Source organism: Phyllobates terribilis, unplaced genomic scaffold (genome assembly GCF_046119375.1).
Source record: "Phyllobates terribilis strain yellow unplaced genomic scaffold, ASM4611937v1 Scaffold_2__4_contigs__length_985480577, whole genome shotgun sequence".
Lineage (NCBI taxonomy): Eukaryota > Metazoa > Chordata > Amphibia > Anura > Dendrobatidae > Phyllobates > Phyllobates terribilis.
This window is the reverse complement of record NW_027362762.1, coordinates 42,144,388-42,167,027: the sequence shown is the minus strand read 5'-3', so window position 1 is coordinate 42,167,027 and position 22,640 is coordinate 42,144,388. Positions and strand designations below refer to the sequence as shown.

Sequence of the window (22,640 nt, the reverse complement as noted above, 5' to 3'; positions counted from 1 at the left end):
TACCGGGGGCTCAGCTAATGTACACAAAACCCTCCAGCCCCTTACACCTCAGTATACCGGGGGCTCAGCTAATGCACACAAAACCCTCCAGCCCCTTACACCTCAGTATACCGGGGGCTCAGCTAATGCACACAAAACCCTCCAGCCCCTTACACCTCAGTATACCGGGGGCTCAGCTAATGTACACAGCACACAAAACCCTCCAGCCTCTTACACCTCAGTATACCGGGGGCTCAGCTAATGCACACAGCATACAAAACCCTCCAGCCCCTTACACCTCAGTATACCGGGGGCTCAGCTAATGTACACAGCACACAAAACCCTCCAGCCCCTTACACCTCAGTATACCGGGGGCTCAGCTAATGCACACCCCACACAAAACCCTCCAGCCTCTTACACCTCAGTATACCGGGGGCTCAGCTAATGCATGCGGCACACTCTCTGTATATACATGGCGTACAGTATATACTCCTATTTACATTACATACATACTCGTCAGTTGCAGTAAAATGTCCTTTTGCGTTTCGGTTACAGGGGGCATACTTCATGTAAGGGGAGATAGTACATTTACCCCCTTTACAGACACGTCTTATTGCTGTGCAATCCCTCGGGCACCTTCCTACCGACAAACAGAACGTTCCAGAATCCCCCCGGAGAGACTCGCGCAGCGACACACAACACTTCAGCCTCGTTACATTTTGTGCAGAGAAAGTCAATTAACTCAAGTTGTTTACAAAACGTTTCTTTCCGTGAAGAAGGAACATGTTTCCTGACGGTTCCAGCACAATGTCATGAGCGCTGTGAAGTGATGCGGCACGACGAGCTTTACGTGCTCCGAGCTGCTTCTTGACGCTGAAGTCCGTCTCCTACAATCCGCTGCTTTTCACGTGATGGAGAAGAAAATGGCAATTGGAAGATTTTTCTTATTTATTTTATTGGCCCAATCACTATAGAGTATTATCGCCGCCAGTGAGTCCGACCACAAGAGACATAGATGCCACGCAGGATAGAAGAGCTTGGCGCTTCGATTCCTTCCTTCCCTTTAGTTTGTTAGTGATGCAGTTCCTCAGGGGCGGGGACTTCTGCACAGGTTCATCCAATAGCAAAAGAGATGGGACCACGCAGAGCTGGGACACTTTTCTCCAGGGGTCCCACAGCCACCACTCTATTTATGGTACGTAGGTCAGCATATAATCATCCATAGATGCTGCCCTGGAGTCCTGGGTTCGAATCCAATCTAACATCCTGCCCTCTGATCATTAGATACTTTGTCACGGTGAATTACAATTTATTTAAAGGGTAATATCTGATGTCCCTTATCTTTTTAATTCTGATTAACTATTCACATTTTATGCTACGGAAATAATGAACCCGTGTGAAAACAATTCACTGTAGACAGAGAGGAAAGTGATGACCTTCCAGCGAGCAAACAATAGACAGCAATGACAGTGAGAAAAGATAAAGCGCCATCTGGTGGCCTGATCTGGGATTGCAGCACCATTCTGCCTGGAATGTTCCTGTATAAGGACATGTATGGTACGGACTTATAATGCCGCGCTATGTATGTGCGTGTACCTGTATACCACACATATATACACTGTGTGCACACCTGTGTACTCCTGGTCTGCTCACAATACAGATGGAGCTGGTTTGGATTTTATTTGTTACTGGAAAGGCGAGAATTCTGGCAGGCGGCGGCTCCTGGCCGGGATCCTCTGTGTGCAGGATGGTGCTGGCTGTGTGGGTGGTGAACAGAAGGGTGTGTGGGTTCCCACTGACTTCTGTTTCTGCTCTTCTTATAGGATCTGCTGAAGCACACGCCGGAGGACCACCCGGACCACCTGTGCCTTCTGGACGCCCAGAGAAACATCAAGCAGCTGGCAGAGAGGATCAACAAAGGAATGAGGAGCGCGGAGGAGGCAGAAAGAGACACCCGGATCCTGCAAGAAATAGAGGCTCACATCGAGGGCATGGAGGACGTATGTGATCCCTGCCAAACACCACCGCTGTCCACCTACAGTCTGTGCTGTGCCCACCGCTCGCCCTCCTTCTGTGCTGTGCCCACCGCTCGCCCTCCTTCTGTGCTGTGCCCACCGCTCGCCCGCGTTCTGTGCCCTCTCTGTCCACCGCTCGCCCTCCTTCTGTGCCCTCTCTGTCCACCGCTCGCCCTCCTTCTGTGTCCTCTGTGTCTACTGCTCGTCCTCCTTCTGTGCTGTGCCCACCTCTCGCCCTCCTTCTGTGCCCTCTCTGTCCACCTCTCGCCCTCCTTCTGCGCCCTCTCTGTCCACCTCTCGCCCTCCTTCTGCGCCCTCTCTGTCCACCTCTCGCCCTCCTTCTGTCTTCCATCTCTGTCCACCGTTCGCCCCTTCTGTCTTCCATCTCTGTCCACCGCTCGCCCTTTCTTCTGTACGCTCTCTGTCCGCCCCTCGCCCTCCTTCTGTGCGCCCTCTGTCCACCGCTCGCCCCTTCTTCTGTGCACCCTCTGTCAACCGCTCGCCCCTTCTTCTGTGTGCCCTCTGTCCATCACTCGCCCCTTCTTCTGTGCGCTCTCTGTCCACCCCTCGCGCTCCTTCTGTGCTCCCCTTCTATTACCATTCGTCCTCCATCTGTGCGCCCTCTGTCCACTGCTCGCCCTTCTGTGCGCCATCTGTCCACCACTCGCCTTTCTGTGCACACCCGTCCACCGCTCGCCCTTCTGTGTGCCCTCTGTCCACCGCTCGCCCTTCTGTGTGCCCTCTGTCCACCGCTCGCCCTTCTGTGCGCCCTCTGTCCACCGCTCGCCCTTCTGTGCGCCCTCTGTCCACCGCTCGCCCTTCTGTGCGCCCTCTGTCCACCGCTCACCCTTCTGTGCGCCCTCTGTCCACCGCTCGCCCTTCTGTGCTCCCTCTGTCCACCGCTCGCCCTTCTGTGCGCCCTCTGTCCACCGCTCGCCCTTCTGTGCTCCCTCTGTGACCACCGCTCGCCCTTCTGTGCGCCCTCTGTGACCACCGCTCTCCCTTCTGTGCGCCCTCTGTGACCACCGCTCTCCCTTCTGTGCGCCCTCTGTGACCACCGCTCGCCCTTCTGTGCGCCCTCTGTGACCACCGCTCACCCTTCTGTGCGCCCTCTGTGACCACCGCTCGCCCTTCTGTGCGCCCTCTGTGACCACCGCTCACCCTTCTGTGCGCCCTCTGTGACCACCGCTCGCCCTTCTGTGCGCCCTCTGTGACCACCGCTCGCCCTCCTTCTGTCTTCCATCTCTGTCCACCGCTCGCCCTTTCTTCTGTGCGCTCTCTGTCCACCCCTCGCCCCTCCATCTGTGCGCCCTCTGTCCACCGCTCGCCCTTCTGTGCGCCCTCTGTCCACCGCTCGCCCCTTCTGTGCGCCCTCTGTCCACCGCTCACCCCTTCTGTGCGCCCTCTGTCCACCGCTCGCCCTTCTGTGCGCCCTCTGTCCACCCCTCGCCCTTCTGTGCGCCCTCTGTCCACCGCTCGCCCTTCTGTGCGCCCTCTGTCCACCGCTCGCCCTTCTGTGCGCCCTCTGTCCACCGCTCACCCTTCTGTGCGCCCTCTGTCCACCGCTCGCCCTTCTGTGCGCCCTCTGTCCACCGCTCGCCCTTCTGTGCGCCCTCTGTCCACCGCTCGCCCTTCTGTGCGCCCTCTGTCCACCGCTCGCCCTTCTGTGCGCCCTCTGTCCACCGCTCGCCCTTCTGTGCGCCCTCTGTCCACCACTCGCCCTTCTGTGCGCCCTCTGTCCACCGCTCGCCCTTCTGTGCGCCCTCTGTCCACCGCTCGCCCTTCTGTGTGCCCTCTGTCCACCGCTCGCCCTTCTGTGTGCCCTCTGTGTCCACCGCTCGCCCTTCTGTGCGCCCTCTGTGACCACCGCTCGCCCCTCTGTGCGCCCTCTGTGACCACCGTTCGCCCTTCTGTGCGCCCTCTGTGACCACCGCTCGCCCTTCTGTGTGCCCTCTGTGACCACCGCTCGCCCTTCTGTGCGCCCTCTGTGACCACCGCTCGCCCTTCTGTGCGCCCTCTGTGACCACCGCTCGCCCTTCTGTGCGCCCTCTGTGACCACCGCTCGCCCTTCTGTGCGCCCTCTGTGACCACCGCTCGCCCTTCTGTGCGCCCTCTGTGACCACCGCTCGCCCTTCTGTGTGCCCTCTGTGACCACCGCTCGCCCTTCTGTGCGCCCTCTGTGACCACCGCTCGCCCTTCTGTGCGCCCTCTGTGACCACCCCTCGCCCTTCTGTGCGTCCTCTGTGACCACCCCTCGCCCTTCTGTGCGTCCTCTGTGACCACCCCTCGCCCTTCTGTGCACCCTCTGTGACCACCCCTCGCTCTCCTCCTTTGTGCCCTCTCTGTTCACAGCTCGCCCTCATTTGTGTCCTCTCTGACCACCCCTCGCCCTCCTTTGTGCCCTCTGACCACTGCTCTTGCCTACACCATCAGTCACTGGCCTATTCTGGGTCCAGATAAGAGGACCACCATGTCCCTTAGTGAGGGGAAGGGTCTCTGACCATCTTGGGCGGAGTTGCCCCTGATTCTCTTTGGTGACACACTTACGGGGGGCTGTACTCGGTATCTTGGGGGTCACACACCATTTACTGATCACATTGTGATTTCCTTCTCTGCAGCTCCCAGTTCCTTTCCGGAGATTTGTGCGGCAAGAGATGGTGGTGGAAGTGGTAAGACGGGATCATTTCTTACTATGTAATACTCCGGCGGTGGGACTCTCAGGAGAGTTGTACGGCCATTGTTATCTGCATGTCACTGTATAAAATCGGCTTTCTGTCCTGTATTGCTCCCTCCTGACATTGGGCTGATGGACATCTCATCTCGTTGTCCACAGAAAGCTGTCGGGGGTAAGAAGGACCGGTCGCTCTTCCTCTTCACTGACCTGCTCCTCTGCACCACCCTGAAGAGGAAGTCGGGGTCCCTGCGCCGGAGCTCCATGAACCTGTAAGTGCCGAGCAGCTTCCTGGGGTCGTTGCGGTCTGTCATTATCTCCGCACAGCGCTCCGCACTGCCGCCATACATGGTTACTGTTCTTAGCTAGTTATGCAGCGGTGACTTTCGGCCTCTTTTCTCAGGTACACTGCAGCCAGTGTGATTGACATCGCCAGCAAGTACAAACTGCTGTGGAAGCTTCCCCTGGAGGATGTGGATGTAGTGAAAGGTCGGTTTCTTTCCTCACCCAGTCATTTGGATTAACCCTAATCTATTCTCATCTACTCCAGTCACATCCAAAGCAGCATCCACAATTCATCTAGCTAATATCCAGGTGCTGACAGACCTGAATCAGGCCGCTTAGCCCCGACCCTATAATGCATTGTGCTGCCGGACCCTACATCACCACATCTCCCACAATGCAGCACAGCAGACACTGAATCAGCAGGGGGGGTGCGAGATCAGGCCATTCAGATTAAAAGGCCAGTGTGGTACATTGTGCAGCTCCCATAATACCGCCAGACCTATGGGAAACCATTGTGATATTGCTGCACGTCCATACAAAGGAGCGGCTTAGCTCTGCTACATCTGTACGGTGGGGGCTGCGGTGGTCGGGGGCTGCGGTGGTCGGGGGTGTGTACATGTGTATATGACGCTGATCGCTTCTCCTCTGATTGGGCAGGAACATCCCAAACATCCAACAGGGACAGCATCCAGAAGAGCATCAGCCGGCTGGACGAGGACCTCAGCACCATGGGGCAGATCAGCAAACTGTCCGAGACTCTCAGCTTCCCGCACCAGGTGAGGGACACGTGGGGGTCTGGGGTGACGGCTTATATTGGGGTCTGGGGTGACGGCTTATATTGGGGTCTGGGGTGACGGCTTATATTGGGGTCTGGGGTGACGGCTTATATTGGGGTCTGGGGTGACGGCTTATAGTGGGGTCTGGGGTGACGGCTTATAGTGGGGTCTGGGGTGACGGCTTATAGTGGGGTCTGGGGTGACGGCTTATATTGGGGTCTGGGGTGACGGCTTATATTGGGGTCTGGGGTGACGGCTTATATTGGGGTCTGGGGTGACGGCTTATATTGGGCTCTGGGGTGACGGCTTATATTGGGCTCTGGGGTGACGGCTTATATTGGGGTCTGGGGTGACTGCTTATATTGGGGTCTGGGGTGACTGCTTATACGGAGGCCTGGGGTGACTGCTTATACGGGGGCCTGGGGTGACTGCTTATACGGGGGCCTGGGGTGACTGCTTATACGGGGGCCTGGGGTGACGGCTTATATTGGGGTCTGGGGTGACGGCTTATAGTGGGGTCTGGGGTGACGGCTTATAGTGGGGTCTGGGGTGACGGCTTATAGTGGGGTCTGGGGTGACGGCTTATATTGGGGTCTGGGGTGACGGCTTATATTGGGGTCTGGGGTGACTGCTTATACGGAGGCCTGGGGTGACTGCTTATACGGGGGCCTGGGGTGACTGCTTATACGGGGGCCTGGGGTGACGGCTAATATTGGGGTCTGAGCTGACAGCTTATATTGGGGTCTGCGGTGATGATCTTTTTGGGGGGCTGGGACCGTGCTGTAACCTCATGTGTCGTCCTCACCGTTCTCCATCTCTCTTGTAAACAAGTTAATTATCATGTTTTGGGCTGTGAGGAAATGTAATTAGGATTCTTACTCGCCGACGTCTAGACACAATGATACAAAACGCAGAGCGGCACGGACGCATCTCGCTGCCTCCTACAGTGGTGTGAAAAAGTGTTCGCCCCCTTCCTGATTTCTTGTTCTTTTGCATGATTGTCACAGTTAAATGTTTCAGATCACAAAACAAATGTAAATATTAGACAAAGATAAGACAAGTAACCACAACATGCAGTGTTTGAATGAAGCTCTTTATTATTAAGGGAAAAGAAATCCAAACCTACAGGGTCCTGTGTGAAACACTGTACATGTGACCGTCAGTAACTGCGCACACGGATTTCTGTGTCTTCTACTCTAATCACACTCAAAGCTGAGACATTGTAACCCCGTAGGCTCTGGTCCATTGCATTATGGGTAATGTTGCTGCATCACCACAGAGCAGGATCTGAAGAACCAGCATCGAAATCTGCGGCTCTGCAGCCTGAAGGGGAACTGCAAACCAGCAGTGAACGCAGCTCTGGATGTGACTAGAGTCTGCCTCATTCCTGTATTTTCAGTCTTGCTATTTATGGAGGGGGGGGGCAGATATTTTAGGACAAATCATTTACTCACTCAGCACACTTGGCTTTGGCCTCTCCTGGAAATCCATCATTTTGTCCTTCACTTCGGGGCGTTTTACTACTGATAATGCTGCAATGTACAGAGCGGAGAGCGGAAAACTATCAAGAGCGATAGACCGAGAATATATGTGCCCCCCATACATCAGTCATAGACATTGGATACAATGCAATATACGTATAACATGCGGCCCCCTCGCCGCTGCTGTGTGACATCCGGCCCCCCGGGGTATGGCTCCCCCCCCCCCTCTCCCTCCCGCACCGGGGTATGACATGCGGCCCCCTCGCCGCTGCTGTTACATCCTGCCCCCAAGTGTATGACATGCAGCCCCCTCGCCCCCAAGTGTATGACATGCGGCCCCCTCGCCCCCAAGTGTATGACATGCGGCCCCCTCGCCCCCAAGTGTATGACATGCGGCCCCCTCGCCCCCAAGTGTATGACATGCGGCCCCCTCGCCCCCAAGTGTATGACATGCGGCCCCCTTACCCCGGTGTATGACATGCGGTCCCCTCGCCCTGGTGTATGACATGCGGTCCCCTCGTCCCCAAGTGTATGACATGCGGCCCCCTCACCCCGGTGTATGACATACGGCCCCCCATGTATAACAGTGATACACTCGCTGGATACACTGTAATATCTTGTGATGCAGAAGAGCTCATTGCTGCCCCCTGCTGGGTAATACACTGTGTACAAGCTGCAGCGAGAGTCGGGGAAGGGCACTCACAACTGTGTTGAGCACATTTTCTGAAGCGCTGGTTGTCACTACGACATGCCGGACACGTATGTGACATTTGTCTCCCTTGTTCATGGTGACAGACTTTGGATGACGTCATTAAAGACATGATGGCGTCCGTCCATCGAGACCTGGCCGAAAAGCAGTCCCTCTCCTTCTCCATGTCCTTCCCACCAAACAAGGTGGAGCTGACCACCACCAAAGCGGACGGCACAGAGAGCTTCATCTTCGAATTCAGTAACCCGGATGCCAGGCTCCACTTTGAGCAGGCCTTCGAGGACGCCAAGAAGAAACTGGGTAACTGATAGAAGAATATTCAGTCTGTGAAATGTATTCAGGGCGCCGGCATCCAGAGCTGGGGCATAGTGGGGGTAGTAGTGTTTGTATGTGTGTTGAGCATGTCTTTATACCTATGGAGTAGAGGTAGAGGTCCACCGAAGACAGAGTCCTGCATCTCCACCATTATTGGGATTCATGGGGGTCCCAGAGGTTGAACCCTGTTTGATCAGAAAGTGATCTAGCCTAAGAGTCAGAGGACATACTGATTACTGAGGGCACGGTGCCCGGAGTTGGGGGATTAAAGGGCCCACAATGTGGAGACCCTGGGACAATTAGCCCTTCTGCCCAAGCTACAGTACTACCCCTCGTAGGACCACTTGTTTTTCCGTCTACTCCATAACGGTGTCGTACACTGGTCACACCTCATGTGAAGGGCAGATGTCATGCTGAGTTATTAATCACTTGGTTGTCTTCTCAGCCACCAGCAAGAATCGCTTGGACCCAGAGTTTCTGAAGGCCATCCCCATCATGAAGACCCGCAGTGGAATGCAGGTGAGGAGAATGGGAGTTGTGCTCCCTCTCTGTAAACTCTTTTGTCATGTCTTGTGTGTTCAAAGCACAGAAATAACCCATCAGTATGTGTATGGGGTGAGGATGAGAAAAAGATAATAACTATGATAATCCACAAACTGCCTGAAGATGCTGACCTAATCAGTCAGACACCAGGAGGGGGCAGAAGGCCTGGAGCCCATTGTATTACCTTCTGCTGTGTGGAGGCCCCCAGTATTGCCCACCATATGAAAGTTTTAGGTGAAGCCCACTGTACCACCTGCTTCATGCAGGGCTATGGTGACACCCACTGTACCACCTTCTGCTTCGTGCAGAGCTAAGGTGACACCCACTGTACCACCTTCTGCTCCAAGCTCCAAGCAGGGCTATGGTGACACCCACTGCACCACCTTCTGCTCCAAGCAGGACTATGGTGATACTCACTGTGCCATCTTCTGCTCCAAGTAGGAGTAGGGTGAAGCCCACTGCACCACCTTCTAATCTAAGCAGGACTATTGTGACACCCACTGTACCATCTTCTGCTCCAGGCAGGGCTATGGTGACGTCCACTGTACCACTTTCTGCTCTAAGCAGGACTATGGTGACACCCACTCTACCACCTTCTGCTCCATGTAGGACTATGGTTACGCCCACTGTACCACCTTCTGATCTAGGCAGGACTATTGTGACACCCACTGTACCTCCTTCTGCTCAGTGCAGGACTACGGTGGCACCCACTGTACCATCTTCTGATCTAGGCAGGACTATGATGACACCCACTGTACCACCTTCTGCTCCATGTAGGAGTAGGGTGAAGCCCACTCTACCACCTTCTGATCTAGGCAGGACTATGGTTATGCCCACTGTACCACCTTCTGCTTTACGCAAGACTATGGTGACACCCACTGTACCACCTTCTGCTTTGTGCAGGACTATGATTGCACCCACTGTACCACCTTCTGCTCCATGTAGGAGTAGGGTGAAGCCCATTGTACCACCTTCTGCTCCATGTAGGAGTAGGGTGAAGCCCACTGTACCATCTTCTGATCTAGGCAGGACTATGTTTATGCCCATTGGACCACCTTCTGCTCTGTGCAGGACTATGATGACACCCACTGTACCATCTTCTGATCTAGGCAGAACTATGGTTATGCCCATTGGACCACCTTCTGCTCCAGGCAGGACTATGGTGAAAACCACTGTACCACCTTTTGCTTTGTGCAGGACTATGGTGACACCCACTGTACCACCTTCTGCTCCATGTAGGAGTAGAGTGAAGCCCACTGTACCACCTTCTGATCTAGGCAGGACTATGGTGACACCCACTGTACCACCTTCTGCTCCATGTAGGAGTAGGGTGAAGCCCACTGTACCACCTTCTGATCTAGGCAGGACTATGGTTATGCCCACTGTACAATCTTCTGCTCCGTGCAGGACTATGGTGACACCCACTGTACCACCTTTTGCTTTGTGCAGGACTATGGTGACACCCACTGTAGCATCTTCTGCTCCGTGCAGGACTATGGTGACACCCACTGTAGCATCTTCTGCTCCGTGCAGGACTATGGTGACACCCACTGTACCACCTTTTGCTTTGTGCAGGACTATGGTGACACCCACTGTAGCATCTTCTGCTCCATGCAGGACTATGGTGACACCCACTGTAGCATCTTCTGCTCCGTGCAGGACTATGGTTATGCCCACTGTACCACCTTCTTTATGCATGCCTAGAAAGCTTTGTTTCTCCAGTTCATGCTCATAAGATATTTCCAACTGGGGTCTCGGTGCCTTTTGTGCATCCTCTATTCTACCCCCTGAATAAGTGAGCTAAGGTGAAACTTACATGACGAACATGTCACCATCAACATTGCTGATCACAATGTTCACGACCGGTTCTTGATGCTGAAAAAGTTTCCAAAAAAACATTTCCTAGTCCTGACGATTATCTGAATTAAAGGGTAATTAATTATATCTAGAAATTAAGAAATAAAAAGTTATTTAGATTTTTTTTTTTTATATATTTTTGTCTCTTCTTCCAGTTCTCCTGCGCTTCTCCCAGCCAGAGCAGTCCTGACAACATGCACGAGGTCTGGGTATGTAACAGCGATGGATACGTGGGGCAGGTCTGCCTGCTGAGCATCAGGAACGAGCCCACGGTGGAGGCCTGTATCGCCGTCTGCTCTGCCCGCATCCTCTGCATCGCCTCTGTGCCGGGACTGAAGAGGAACTTCAGGTAGGGGCGACCATCAGATACAGGGGCTGGGGAAATAAATCTGAGGGATCCATCAACAGCAGCTTGCTGATGGCTTCCATAAAGCAACAACCTGTGGAATATCATGAGTCTTCTGCGGGGGACGTCCAGATTATTCGGCATTTGTGTCTCATAGCAGAGAGCGACCACCAGCCCTGACGAATCGGCCATCGGAGCAGCACCACCCGCAGCCTCTGGATGAGCCGCCGTCCCAGCAGTGCCTCCACATCTCCATCTCTGGATCCTCCCTGGAGCTCTCTGAAAACACGGACAGCGCCAGCCAGGACCTGGTGCCCTTCGACAGTGACGACACAGATGATGAGTCCTCTCCCAGCCCCTCCGGGACCCTCCAGAGTCAGGCCAGCCGCTCCACCATCTCCTCCAGTTTTGGAAGTGAGTATGGGGTACATGGAGGAGGTCCTAACGCCCTAGTCTGGTCCTGCCCATCGTCACGGGGCCCTATGGGGCCATTGTGAATTTTACTACTAATTTGGCATCAATTTAATGGGTTTTTTTTTTACCTTTTTCATAAATTTTGTAGTCACCGACTAAAGCCCCTAAAACCATTACTGCCACCTAGAGGCCAATTATATAATGGTTGACGAGGGTGGAGATTTTTTTTTTATCCCGATTGTTGATTTATATTAGATGAAGAGATGACGAGTGCCAAGGACACGACGGCGGAGACCACCAGCTCGGAAGAAGAACAGGAGGCCGGATTCCTGCCCATCCCCAGCAACTTCAACCAGAACCGGGACAGCGAGAGCCCCACTGAGGGGTCCGCAGTGCGGAGGTCCAGCCGGGGGTCCTTCACCCGGGGCAGCTTAGAAGACCTCCTGAGTATCGACCCCGAGGCTTACCAGAGCTCCATGTGGCTGGGAACGGAGGACGGCTGGTATGTGACCCCCGACTCTAATATTGGGGGGTGGGCGGGAGGGCGGGCTAAATTAGAGGGAAGTTAACCCCTTAATGACTAATAAGTGATTTTTTTTTTCCCTGCTGCTTGGGTGTACATATAAAATGACTGTGTAGTCTTCATTTATGGTGGGGAAGCTCAGCAATAGTGGTGCGACCCCCATCCGCGCCCGCGGGTTACACCGCTGTACTGACTAGTGTGCCTCGTCTTCTCTGTCCAGCATCCACGTCTATCAATCATCTGACAACATCCGGAATCGGAAGAACAGCATGAAGATGCAGCACGCAGCGGCCGTCATGTGCATCCTGTGAGTACCACAAATCTCAGCATGTTCAGCCCCATCACTGACCTATGAAATCAACGTATTTTAAGTTGGGGACGAGAGGGGGGGTGTTCTCTTTAAAGTCTGGGTTAAAAAAAAAAAGTGGAGTTTCTTTTTAACATTTTGCACCGTTTTTTTATTTTGGGATTTTACAAGCTTTATTTCCTTGGCTACAGAAGTAGTTGACTAAGGATCCATCAGCGAGCTCGTTCTGATGGAAAGTTAACTCTTTTTTTGCAGGTTTTAAATCAGCTGCGAGGAGCTAAAAAAGAAAGCTCGAAATAGTTTGTAACTATCAGAAGGAGCTCACTGATGGATACTTAGTCAACTCCTTCTGCAGCCAAGGACATAAAAGCCTGGAACAGCCAAATAGAGAAACCAAAATGAAAAAAAAATATTCTTGGACCAAATTAATGGATTACTTAAAAAAAAAATGCCACCAAAGGAGTCCGTAACTTTTTAAAGGGAGAGTATTCCAAATAATGAGGGTTGTCCTGGTCAGTAGTGTAAATACACAGGGTTGTAGTGGTAAAAGAAGTTGGACCCCGAGACCCCAGACGCTCAAGGGCCACCCGTCTACTGCGACAGAGGAGAAGGAGCAATGACGTCTCTAAGCGCCGGGATCGAATCCAAGACCCCGGGCAAATACATGGATAACATGCAGGAGACCCTCTGTGATGGTTGGGGGGGGGTGATGAACCTGGAATGGGCCCCCATTATCCGCCACTTAGACATAGGGCCCGACTCCCATTACCCAGTTCATGAATCTTCTAGGAAGGTGGAAGGATTCGCACCGACCCGACGTGAAGATGTGAGATTGTCTGTAACGAAGGTCTTTCCTCCGCAGATATCTGGATAATCAGGTCTTTGTGTCCGTAGCGAATGGAGATCTGATCGTCTACCAGAGAGAAGCAGGTAACAAGGCCGTGGACTGCGAGCTGTCATGTAGTAGTTATGACGCCCCCTGGTGTTGCATACTTGATATGGCGCCCCATGCTGTTATATACTAGTTATGGCGCCTCCTGGTGTTATATACTTGTAATGGTGCCCCCTGCTGTTACTCACAAGGAGTGAATGAGACTGGGCCATTGAGCATGTGTAACCCCCGGCGTTGGGGCACATGCGGACAACAATTTCTGCCATTTTCTCCGGTTTCTCTTTTCTAGCTGTCTGAACCCTTTTTTTCATTGGATTAGTTAAAAATTAAGGAAAACGGGTGTAAATGTGACATATTTTCATCCCTGTTTTCTGGGTCCCTGAAGACTTTAATGGCTGATTTATGATAAGATAACAGGACGTTTACTGGAGATCGCGGGATGACCATGGATCCATCATTAAGGGGGCTGCTTCCATCAGACAGACGTGTGGCCGCAGCCTTAGGTGGACATTCTGACCGGGTACTAAGAGACCAGCAGGGGGCGCTATAGCGTGTATGCATCTAATCCTAGGAGAATTTACCCAAAACAAGGTGTCCACCTCCCACTGAGACCCTGGGATCCGTGTGGGGACCGCAGATTAGTAACTTTAGCTTCTCATTATTGAGCCGTGTTTTTTTTATGTCTTTTCTTTCTAGGGAGTTTTTGGGACTCTCAGAATTCCAAGACTGTGCCGCTGGGTTCTCCCGGGAGCCCGATCACTAAGATGGTGTCCATCTCTGGGAAGCTTTGGTGCGGCTGTCAGAACAGGGTCATCATCTTGAACACGTCGTCGCTGCTGCAGGAGGTAAATGGCGGCCGACCGTAGGTCTGTGCACTGCGGTCAGCGCTGACATTCTTACGATGGATGATCGTGCTCCACCGCAGCTCGCTGGCCTCATATCATAGGTCTGTGCACTGCGGTCAGCGCTGACGTTCTTACGATGGATGATCGTGCTCCATCGCCGCTCGCTGGCCTCATATCGTAGGTCTGTGCACTGCGGTCAGCGCTGACATTCTTACGATGGATGATCGTGCTCCACCGCAGCTCGCTGGCCTCATATCGTAGGTCTGTGCACTGCGGTCAGCGCTGACGTTCTTACGATGGATGATCGTGCTCCACCGCTGCTCACTGGCCTCATATCGTAGGTCTGTGCACTGCGGTCAGCGCTGACGTTCTTACGATGGATGATCGTGCTCCACCGCTGCTCGCTGGCCTCATATCGTAGGTCTGTGCACTGCGGTCAGCGCTGACGTTCTTACGATGGATGATCGTGCTCCACCGCCGCTCGCTGGCCTCATATCATAGGTCTGTGCACTGGGGTCAGCGCTGACATTCTTACGATGGATGATCGTGCTCCACCGCTGCTCACTGGCCTCATATCGTAGGTCTGTGCACTGTGGTCAGCGCTGACGTTCTTACGATGGATGATCGTGCTCCACCGCTGCTCACTGGCCTCATATCGTAGGTCTGTGCACTGCGGTCAGCGCTGACGTTCTTACGATGGATGATCGTGTTCCACCGCCGCTCACTGGCCTCATATCGTAGGTCTGTGCACTGCGGTCAGCGCTGACGTTCTTACGATGGATGATCGTGCTCCACCGCTGCTCACTGGCCTCATATCGTAGGTCTGTGCACTGCGGTCAGCGCTGACATTCTTACGATGGATGATCGTGCTCCACCGCTGCTCACTGGCCTCATATCGTAGGTCTGTGCACTGGGGTCAGCGCTGACGTTCTTACGATGGATGATCGTGCTCCACCGCCGCTCGCTGGCCTCATATCATAGGTCTGTGCACTGCGGTCAGCGCTGACGTTCTTACGATGGATGATCGTGCTCCACCGCCGCTCACTGGCCTCATATCGTAGGTCTGTGCACTGCGGTCAGCGCTGACGTTCTTACGATGGATGATCGTGCTCCACCGCCGCTCACTGGCCTCATATCATAGGTCTGTGCACTGCGGTCAGCGCTGACGTTCTTACGATGGATGATCGTGCTCCACCGCTGCTCACTGGCCTCATATCGTAGGTCTGTGTACTGCGGTCAGCGCTGACGTTCTTACGATGGATGATCGTGCTCCACCGCCGCTCACTGGCCTCATATCGTGCTCTGACGGGCCGGCTATATGGACCTCGGCGGAGTTCTGCCCTGAACCTTCTTTCCTTCTCCGCTTTCAGCACACGTTCCACATTGGACAAGATCAGAACCGCTGTGTGACGTGTATGGTCACCAGTAACGTCGGGATGTGGATCGCTCTGCAGGGCAGCGCTCAGGTTCGCCTTTATCACGCCACCACCTTTGAGCAGTTGTCGGAGGTGGATATCGCTCCGCCCGTGCACAAGATGCTAGCAGGTAACAGCGGTCAGGACCATATGTCGCCCCACCATGATGTTCTCAGAGGGTTCATGTAACCTACGTGGTCATCTTCTTTTCTTCTCCCCCCTCAAGGCTCTGATGCCATCATCCGCCAGCACAAGTCAGCGTGTCTGAGGATCACCGCTCTGCTGGCCTGCAAGGATCTCCTGTGGATAGGAACGAGTGCTGGAGTGGTCCTCACCCTCACCATCACCTCCAGCACTAGCTCTCTGAAGGGCCCTATCAGCCCGGTGGGACTCTCGCAGGGACACACAGGTCATGTCCGTTTCCTCACATCGGTGGAGCTACCGGATGGTTTTGACGTGCACTTTCCTCTGCCTGTAGACCAAGGTGAGTGCTGGCTGCTACCTGTCCCAGTGCGTGGCGGTGCGACAACACTAGAAACCGCTCCACACACATTTCACCATGTCAGCCCGATTGTCATTGGTCCCATGGTTGCCACCACCAAAAGTCTCGTCTCCCTGTTATCCAAACTTTAACTCCTTTACTTTCAGGAAACGAACAAACATGTGACACAGAAAAGAGAGATTCCACCCGACACCGACCAAAATCCAAGCTGCTGGTGATCAGCGGAGGAGACGGCTACGAGGACTTCAGGCTCACCAGCAGCAGCGAGACTGTGGGGAGGGACGACAGCACCAACCACTTGCTGCTATGGAGGGTGTGAAGACCCCATGGCACATTTCTCCAAGCTGGACCCTCTTCTGATGTCGCTGCTGCCTGTACCTTCATCTTTGGCTTTTTGTCGTTTGACATATCCCCATGCTTACACCTCCATCGTCCATCAAACATCTCCATGATGCTGGTTCCAGGAGCTTCTCTAGAGGGATCCCGAGGGGCCTTCAGTCCAATGAGCCAATGAACTAAGCGTGGGAATTTTAGGGCGGTGTGATGGGGTGGGATTGCCAAAGTCTTCACGGTGATTAAATTCCGGTACTCATGTGCCTACAGCTGAATCCTTAGGATGGTGAGAACGTTGGATGTGGTCGGTGGCTCATCGCTGGCTCTCGGCACCTTCTGTAAAAGGTATTAACCACTGGTGTGTGAGCAGTGACCCCAGGGACGCGTCTCACTGCTGTCCGTCAGACCTTCGGGTTCTGGTTTCTGTCCGCGTTTCATACAGACGCCAAAATGGGACCCAACAAGACCGAGCGTCCGGAGGGTCCGACTGTTCACTCCGAATCTGTGGCTATTAATGGACTGTGTACTCCTGTCGTCGGCCCGGCAGGCAACATGTTTGTTTGTTTTTTTATTTTTTTTTTATTGTTCTTATTTATTGTCAGGTGAAAAAAAACTTGTGTTCTGAAAGTTTTACTATTTTTTAGTGCTGTAAATGGGTCACATATTCTGCTGATCGAGACGAGGGGGGGAGGGGGCATTAAGGATACGAGCAACTCAAGACTGAGAGATCAGATCCATTCCCATAGGAGCAGCCAGCGGCCCTTTACAGAGGCTTTAAGGAGGATAGGTCTCCGCTCCGATACGTCTGTTTCAGTAAATACACGTATTTTCCATGAGATAACAATTGTGGAGCCAGTTTTTTTATAACTCTGAGTTGCGCCGTTCCTCCGCTATTCCTACTGGAAGTTAATGAATTGACAATTGATGTTACCAGTTGTGGGCGTGTCCTGACACAATCTATTGCCGTCCAATCAGTGCTGACCGTATCGGACACGCCCCCCTTCCACTAGAGGAATAGTAACACCTGGTTATGTTCATTCATTAATAAATTGCCAGGAAGAATAGTGGGGGAAAAATGCTCCCAAATTGTGAAATAATGAAGAATGTACGAATTTACTAAAAGAAAGATATGAGGAGACGGAGGATAAGACCGAGATCAGAAAGGCCACGGCGTTTTTTCCGTATACTGTCCGTGATTGGTCGGACGACTCTAAACATTGTGCCTTGTGTAAGTAGAGCTTGGATCGTTCTTATAGCGACGTCACAGACTATACGATGAACAGTGATGACATCACAGCCTCGGCAGATACAGGGTATAGTAACGCGGGCTCAGAATCGCCAGCATGGGAGCGGTAGCGAAGGCATCACCTGATTGGACCAGAAGTTACAATGAGCTGTCACATATTTGGCATTTTACTTCTGCCCTACGGGTCATTAAGATCTTATAGGATCACCCCGAGACCATTCCCCAACATGCAATTGCATTTTATATAGGCTGCTTCAGTTCACAGTAGACATCCCCTTTAATTTTTTTTTTTTTACTATATTAGCTTGTCCTTTAAATTGCAGTAACTGAAGTTAACACTAGGCGGCGCTGCTACTCTTCCCTGTCCAAGATTCCGCTTTTGGCGCACTCTCCAGGAACTCTGGTGGTTGTAATGTGCGCCATTTTCCTTTTTTTATCCTTTCTTTTTTAAAAAAAAAATAATTTTTTTTTATGCTTTTTAATTAAATCAGGGAATGTAGAAAAGATTGTAGAATTATACATTGATGGGAATAAATGATCAGGGGCGGCAATGGCCGGATACTCGCTGATCTCTTATCATTGCTGACAAATTCTTAGTCCAGTATTTAAAAGTCCAAAGACCTAAATCCTCTCTCTATTCAGGGGCCGGTGGGTGCAGGGACATCTTCAGGGTCTGGTGGTCACTGATGTGTCCCCAGGGTCCAATGGGCGCAGGGACATCTTCAGGAGCCAGCAGGTGCATAGTGATGTGCAGTGACGTCCCCAGGGGCTGGCGGGCGCAGGGACATCTTCAGGGGCCAATGGGTGCATGGTGATGTGCAGGGACGTCCCCAGGGGCCGGCGGGCGCAGGGACATCTTCAGGGGCCAATGAGTGCATGGTGATGTGCAGGGACGTCCCCAGGGGCTGGCGGGCGCAGGGACATCTTCAGGGGCCAATGAGTGCATGGTGATGTGCAGGGACGTCCCCAGGGGCCGGCGGGCGCAGGGACATCTTCAGGGGCCAATGGGTGCATGGTGATGTGCAGGGACGTCCCCAGGGGCCGGCGGGCACAGGGACATCTTCAGGGGCCAATGGGTGCATGGTGATGTGCAGGGACGTCCCCAGGGGCCGGCGGGCACAGGGACATCTTCAGGGGCTGGCTCTCCATGTATCTCTTGATGGAATCCTTTAGAATGTTGGGGATCTTTGGAATGTATCACTGCTGCACTCACATTCCGCTGCTTTCCTGTTGGCTCTCAGGCTCTGCAGAACCTCACATTTCTCAGAAGAGCCTGCCGGTACGTTGCGTGTGCAGAGCTTGCTCTGCAGACTTGTACTGTGAGATGTACAGTCTGCAGGCTTTGTACCAGAGCTTGTCTCCCATAATGCAGTGCGGTAAATTGTATTCTGCAGTAGTTTATCTCCTTGCCGCTAATAAAGCACCGTGCTCTGACAAGAACACCATTAGAACTGTTGAATTGTGAGTGCAGCTTTGGGTGTGACCGGAGTGGAATAGAAGTATTTGTAAAAGTTACTCACATCTGTGGATTATAAATCTTGCAGGATTTTTTTTTCCATTTTGTGGGGATGTCAGTTGCTACATCACATCTGATCCTGTGGCCGCCATTGCAGCGGTGTATATATGTATCTAGTCCCGCTTTTTGGCACCTCAATTACATAATCGCTGTCACATTACATTGTATCATATGAAGAAATTGGACCCTTTGTTCTACAAAACGCACTTGTATCAATACAAAACTGCCATAACTCTGCGGTGTGTGCCTTGAAGCAGCGCATGTCAGCTCCCAGGAGAAGTGGTCACACATGGGTGGTCTGTCTCATTTATGCTGGACCACTGCTAATAATAAATCTGGGACTGCCCCTTTAAATCTTATAGATCAACGTTGTGTTTCGCTTCAGGGTATAAACCTGAATGTTCCCATTTACTAACAGCAAGGGGAGATTGTGAAACCGGTGAAGAATTGAGCCACAAAGTCTATTACAAAATTGCAGAATTCTTTATTATCCAATGATTAAAGGGAACCTCTCATGAGGATTTTACACCTCATACTAATATCATCTACGTACGGGGGGATTTCATGCTGATAAATTCACCCCTCGATTGTAAAAATCCGTTTTGTAGTTTCTGAGAAATCCGATGTTTGAAATTGTATGCAAATGAGCTGCAAGTGCTTCAGGGTGAGACATAGCACTTGCAGCTCTTCTCCCCGCCTGAAACAAGAGTGACCTGTAAGTCTTTCACCTGCCTCCCCTGACCTGTCAATCATTGATATTTCTCTCCTAACCTGTCGGTCTAACACAAAAGGCAGCCGGTGGGTGGGGAATAAGGAGGGAAAGCTACAAGTGCAATTTCCCACCCTGAAGCACTTGCAGCTCTCTTCCTTGCCTGCTTTATGTCTACGAAACGAGTGTGACCTGTTAATCATTGACCTGCCTCCCCTGACCTGTCAGTCAGACTGAGGCGGCAGCTATTGGGCGCGGAATAGAGAGGGCGAGCAGGAGAGATGCAAGTGCAATGTCCCAGGCTGAAGCACTTGCAGCTTATCTGCATATGATTTCAACTCTGGATTTCTATACAACTACAAAACAGATTTTTACAATTAAGGCATGGATTTAATTGGGATGAAAGCATCTGCGGATACATCCCATTAGTTTAAGATGTAAAATCCCTTTAAGCATGATGAGCCCTTTATATAAAACTATGATCAGAAATCAATTGACTTGTTTCTGCAGAGCAGGGAGCAGTCCTTGGTCCTTCGGGGCCCTTTGAGATGTATCTTTGGTCCCATTGTTCTTAACAATAAATCTCCAGTGCTCTGAATGGCTTCAGTAGGCTTCAGTCGTTGAGACCACCTTATCTCCCCAATCATGAGAATTAAAGAAACTGGTCTATTCTGGTTTGAGAGGTCTCCACATATCTTGATATAAGTGCTGCCTCCTCTTCACCAAAAATGGGGCCCACACCTGAAATTCTCAGTGTTGGTGGTGGTGGTGAGGTATTCTAACTAGTGGCAATCAAAGTAGCCACTATGGTGGGCCCTGCTTCAGAGAGGGACGTACCGATATCGTCATGGAAAAATAAAGAGACCTTGGTCGGATGCTTGCAGACTATGGGTACAGCATGTATGCTCGGTTTACACATTAATGTAAACTATTCCTGTTTTTGACCACAAGAGGGAGACAGAGGACCAAATAGGTTACAGAGGATTATGGATGATGGATGAAGGGTCAGCATTAAGGCTATTGGTGGAATATAGAAAATATATGAAGTATAAAAAAGGTACTTGAAGAGTTGAGGAAAGTTATTCGTGAAGTGGTCCATCCCTTTAAATAAGGTGTGTGGGGCTATTCCAATAAAGGTACATTTACTGTATAGAGTCATCTAGTATATGAAAGTGATAAGAAAATATGGACGTTGATTGAGAAAAAAACGACACCATTGTTTCTCCCAGCTAAACTACTGCGATTTACTCCCTGCAGCACAAGCCGTTCATTTACTCCCTGCAGCACAAGCCGTTCATTTACTCCCTGCAGCACAAGCCGTTCATTTACTCCCTGCAGCACAAGCCGTTCATTTACTCGCTCCAGCACAAGCCGTTCATTTACTCCCTGCAGCACAAGCCGTTCATTTACTCTCTCCAGCATAAATTGGTCATTTACTCCCTGCAGGGTAAGCCGGTCATTTACTCCCTGCAGCATAAGCCGTTCATTTACTCCCTGCAGCATAAGCCAGTCACTTACTCCCTGCAGCATAAGCCGTTTATTTACTCCCTGCAGCATAAGTCGGTCACTTATTCCCTGCAGCATAAGCCGGTCACTTACTCCCTGCAGCATAAGCCGGTCATTTACTCCCTGCAGCATAAGTCAGTCACTTACTACCTGCAGCATAAGCCGGTCATTTACTCCCTGCAGCACAAGCCGTTCATTTACTCCCTGCAGCATAAGCCGGTCATTAACTCACCGGAAGCACAAGCAGGTCACTTACTCCCTCCAGCATAAGCCGGTCACTTACTCCCTCCAGCATAAGTCGGTCATTTACTCCCTGCAGCATAAGTCGGTCACTTACTCCCTGCAGCATAAATTGGTCATTTACTCTCTGCAGCATAAATTGGTCATTTACTCCCTGCAGCATAAGCCGGTCACTTACTCCCTGCAGCATAAGCCGGTCACTTACTCCCTGCAGCATAAGCTGGTCACTTACTCCCTGCAGCATAAGCCGGTCACTTACTCCCTGCAGCATAAGCTGGTCACTTACTCCCTGCAGCATAAGCCGGTCACTTACTCCCTGCAGCATAAGCCGGTCACTTACTCCCTGCAGCATGGGCCAGTGAAGGAAAATTCCAATATTGTGCTCCATCACTTTTTTATGAAAAACAATCCCAGAAAATCTAATAATAAATGTGATTTTTATTATTTTTTTTTGTGTGTAAATGTTTTAAATGTAATATATATATATTTTTTATTTTCAATAAAAGCTGGTCACCTTCGCAGCCATTTTACCACAAATGTAATGCTGTGTCCCGTGGCTGATCCACTGACCGTCGCTCTCCAGCTCTGACAATAACGATGTTCCCAGTACGACTCTGCCAGTGCTGCTATGTCTTGCACTGTAATAAGCCCCTTCCAGCACTTACAGGGGGGTTACAGAACATAATTTTTTTTGGGGGGTGGAGTAAAACTACGGACTACCCGTGTGTAATGTACATAGAAGCAGACAGTATGTTGCCTTTCCTGTAAATAATATTTTAAGCGTCTGATTGTCCATTTTGATGGCTTATTTTTATATATATATAAATCTACAATGTCGGGGGTCCGCGCCCCCTAACATGGGAGTTGTAACCACTCTGGCGCCTTTGCGGGATGGCTGATACCCTCTCTGTGTATTGTTTGAGTCGCTATGACTGCCATATTACTATATTGTCTTATTTTGTCACTGTGGATTCTTTGTAAATAAAGTTCACCAGTGTTGAATCCGAATTTTGTTTCTTGTGTGTATTAACCCAAAAAAAAGTCAAGGCAGGAAGACGAAACATGGTGGCACAAAGCTAAAATAGATAGTGGCAACTAGTGGGGCAACAATAATACAATGCATCATTAGGTTTGGGTTTCAGCATCACATTTCCTCTCAGGGACATTGTGTGACGGTATTATTTATGCACGGCTGGTAGTATTGTGTGGGCATTG

General features: G+C 51.7%; 1 protein-coding gene across 2 annotated transcripts in view; it reads left to right on the top strand.

Moving 5' to 3' along the window:
* The window catches only part of ARHGEF17 (Rho guanine nucleotide exchange factor 17), a 270,345-nt gene extending 247,912 nt beyond the window's left edge, over window positions 1-22,433 (top strand). The window contains exons 7-22 of one of the 2 annotated variants that reach the window (XM_073661286.1): window positions 1,803-1,979; window positions 4,613-4,663; window positions 4,828-4,937; window positions 5,069-5,154; window positions 5,608-5,726; window positions 8,003-8,216; window positions 8,677-8,750; window positions 10,787-10,980; window positions 11,138-11,391; window positions 11,647-11,893; window positions 12,135-12,221; window positions 13,084-13,151; window positions 13,810-13,958; window positions 15,329-15,503; window positions 15,600-15,857; window positions 16,022-22,433. In XM_073661286.1, coding sequence (XP_073517387.1) covers window positions 1,803-1,979; window positions 4,613-4,663; window positions 4,828-4,937; window positions 5,069-5,154; window positions 5,608-5,726; window positions 8,003-8,216; window positions 8,677-8,750; window positions 10,787-10,980; window positions 11,138-11,391; window positions 11,647-11,893; window positions 12,135-12,221; window positions 13,084-13,151; window positions 13,810-13,958; window positions 15,329-15,503; window positions 15,600-15,857; window positions 16,022-16,194 — 2,436 coding nt within the window. In that variant the 3' untranslated portion in view covers window positions 16,195-22,433. Of the gene's footprint in view, window positions 1-1,802; window positions 1,980-4,612; window positions 4,664-4,827; window positions 4,938-5,068; window positions 5,155-5,607; window positions 5,727-8,002; window positions 8,217-8,676; window positions 8,751-10,786; window positions 10,981-11,134; window positions 11,392-11,646; window positions 11,894-12,134; window positions 12,222-13,083; window positions 13,152-13,809; window positions 13,959-15,328; window positions 15,504-15,599; window positions 15,858-16,021 lie in introns of both variants that reach the window. The other variant, XM_073661285.1, reaches the window with a different exon arrangement.
* The last annotated feature ends 207 nt before the right edge of the window (window positions 22,434-22,640 follow it).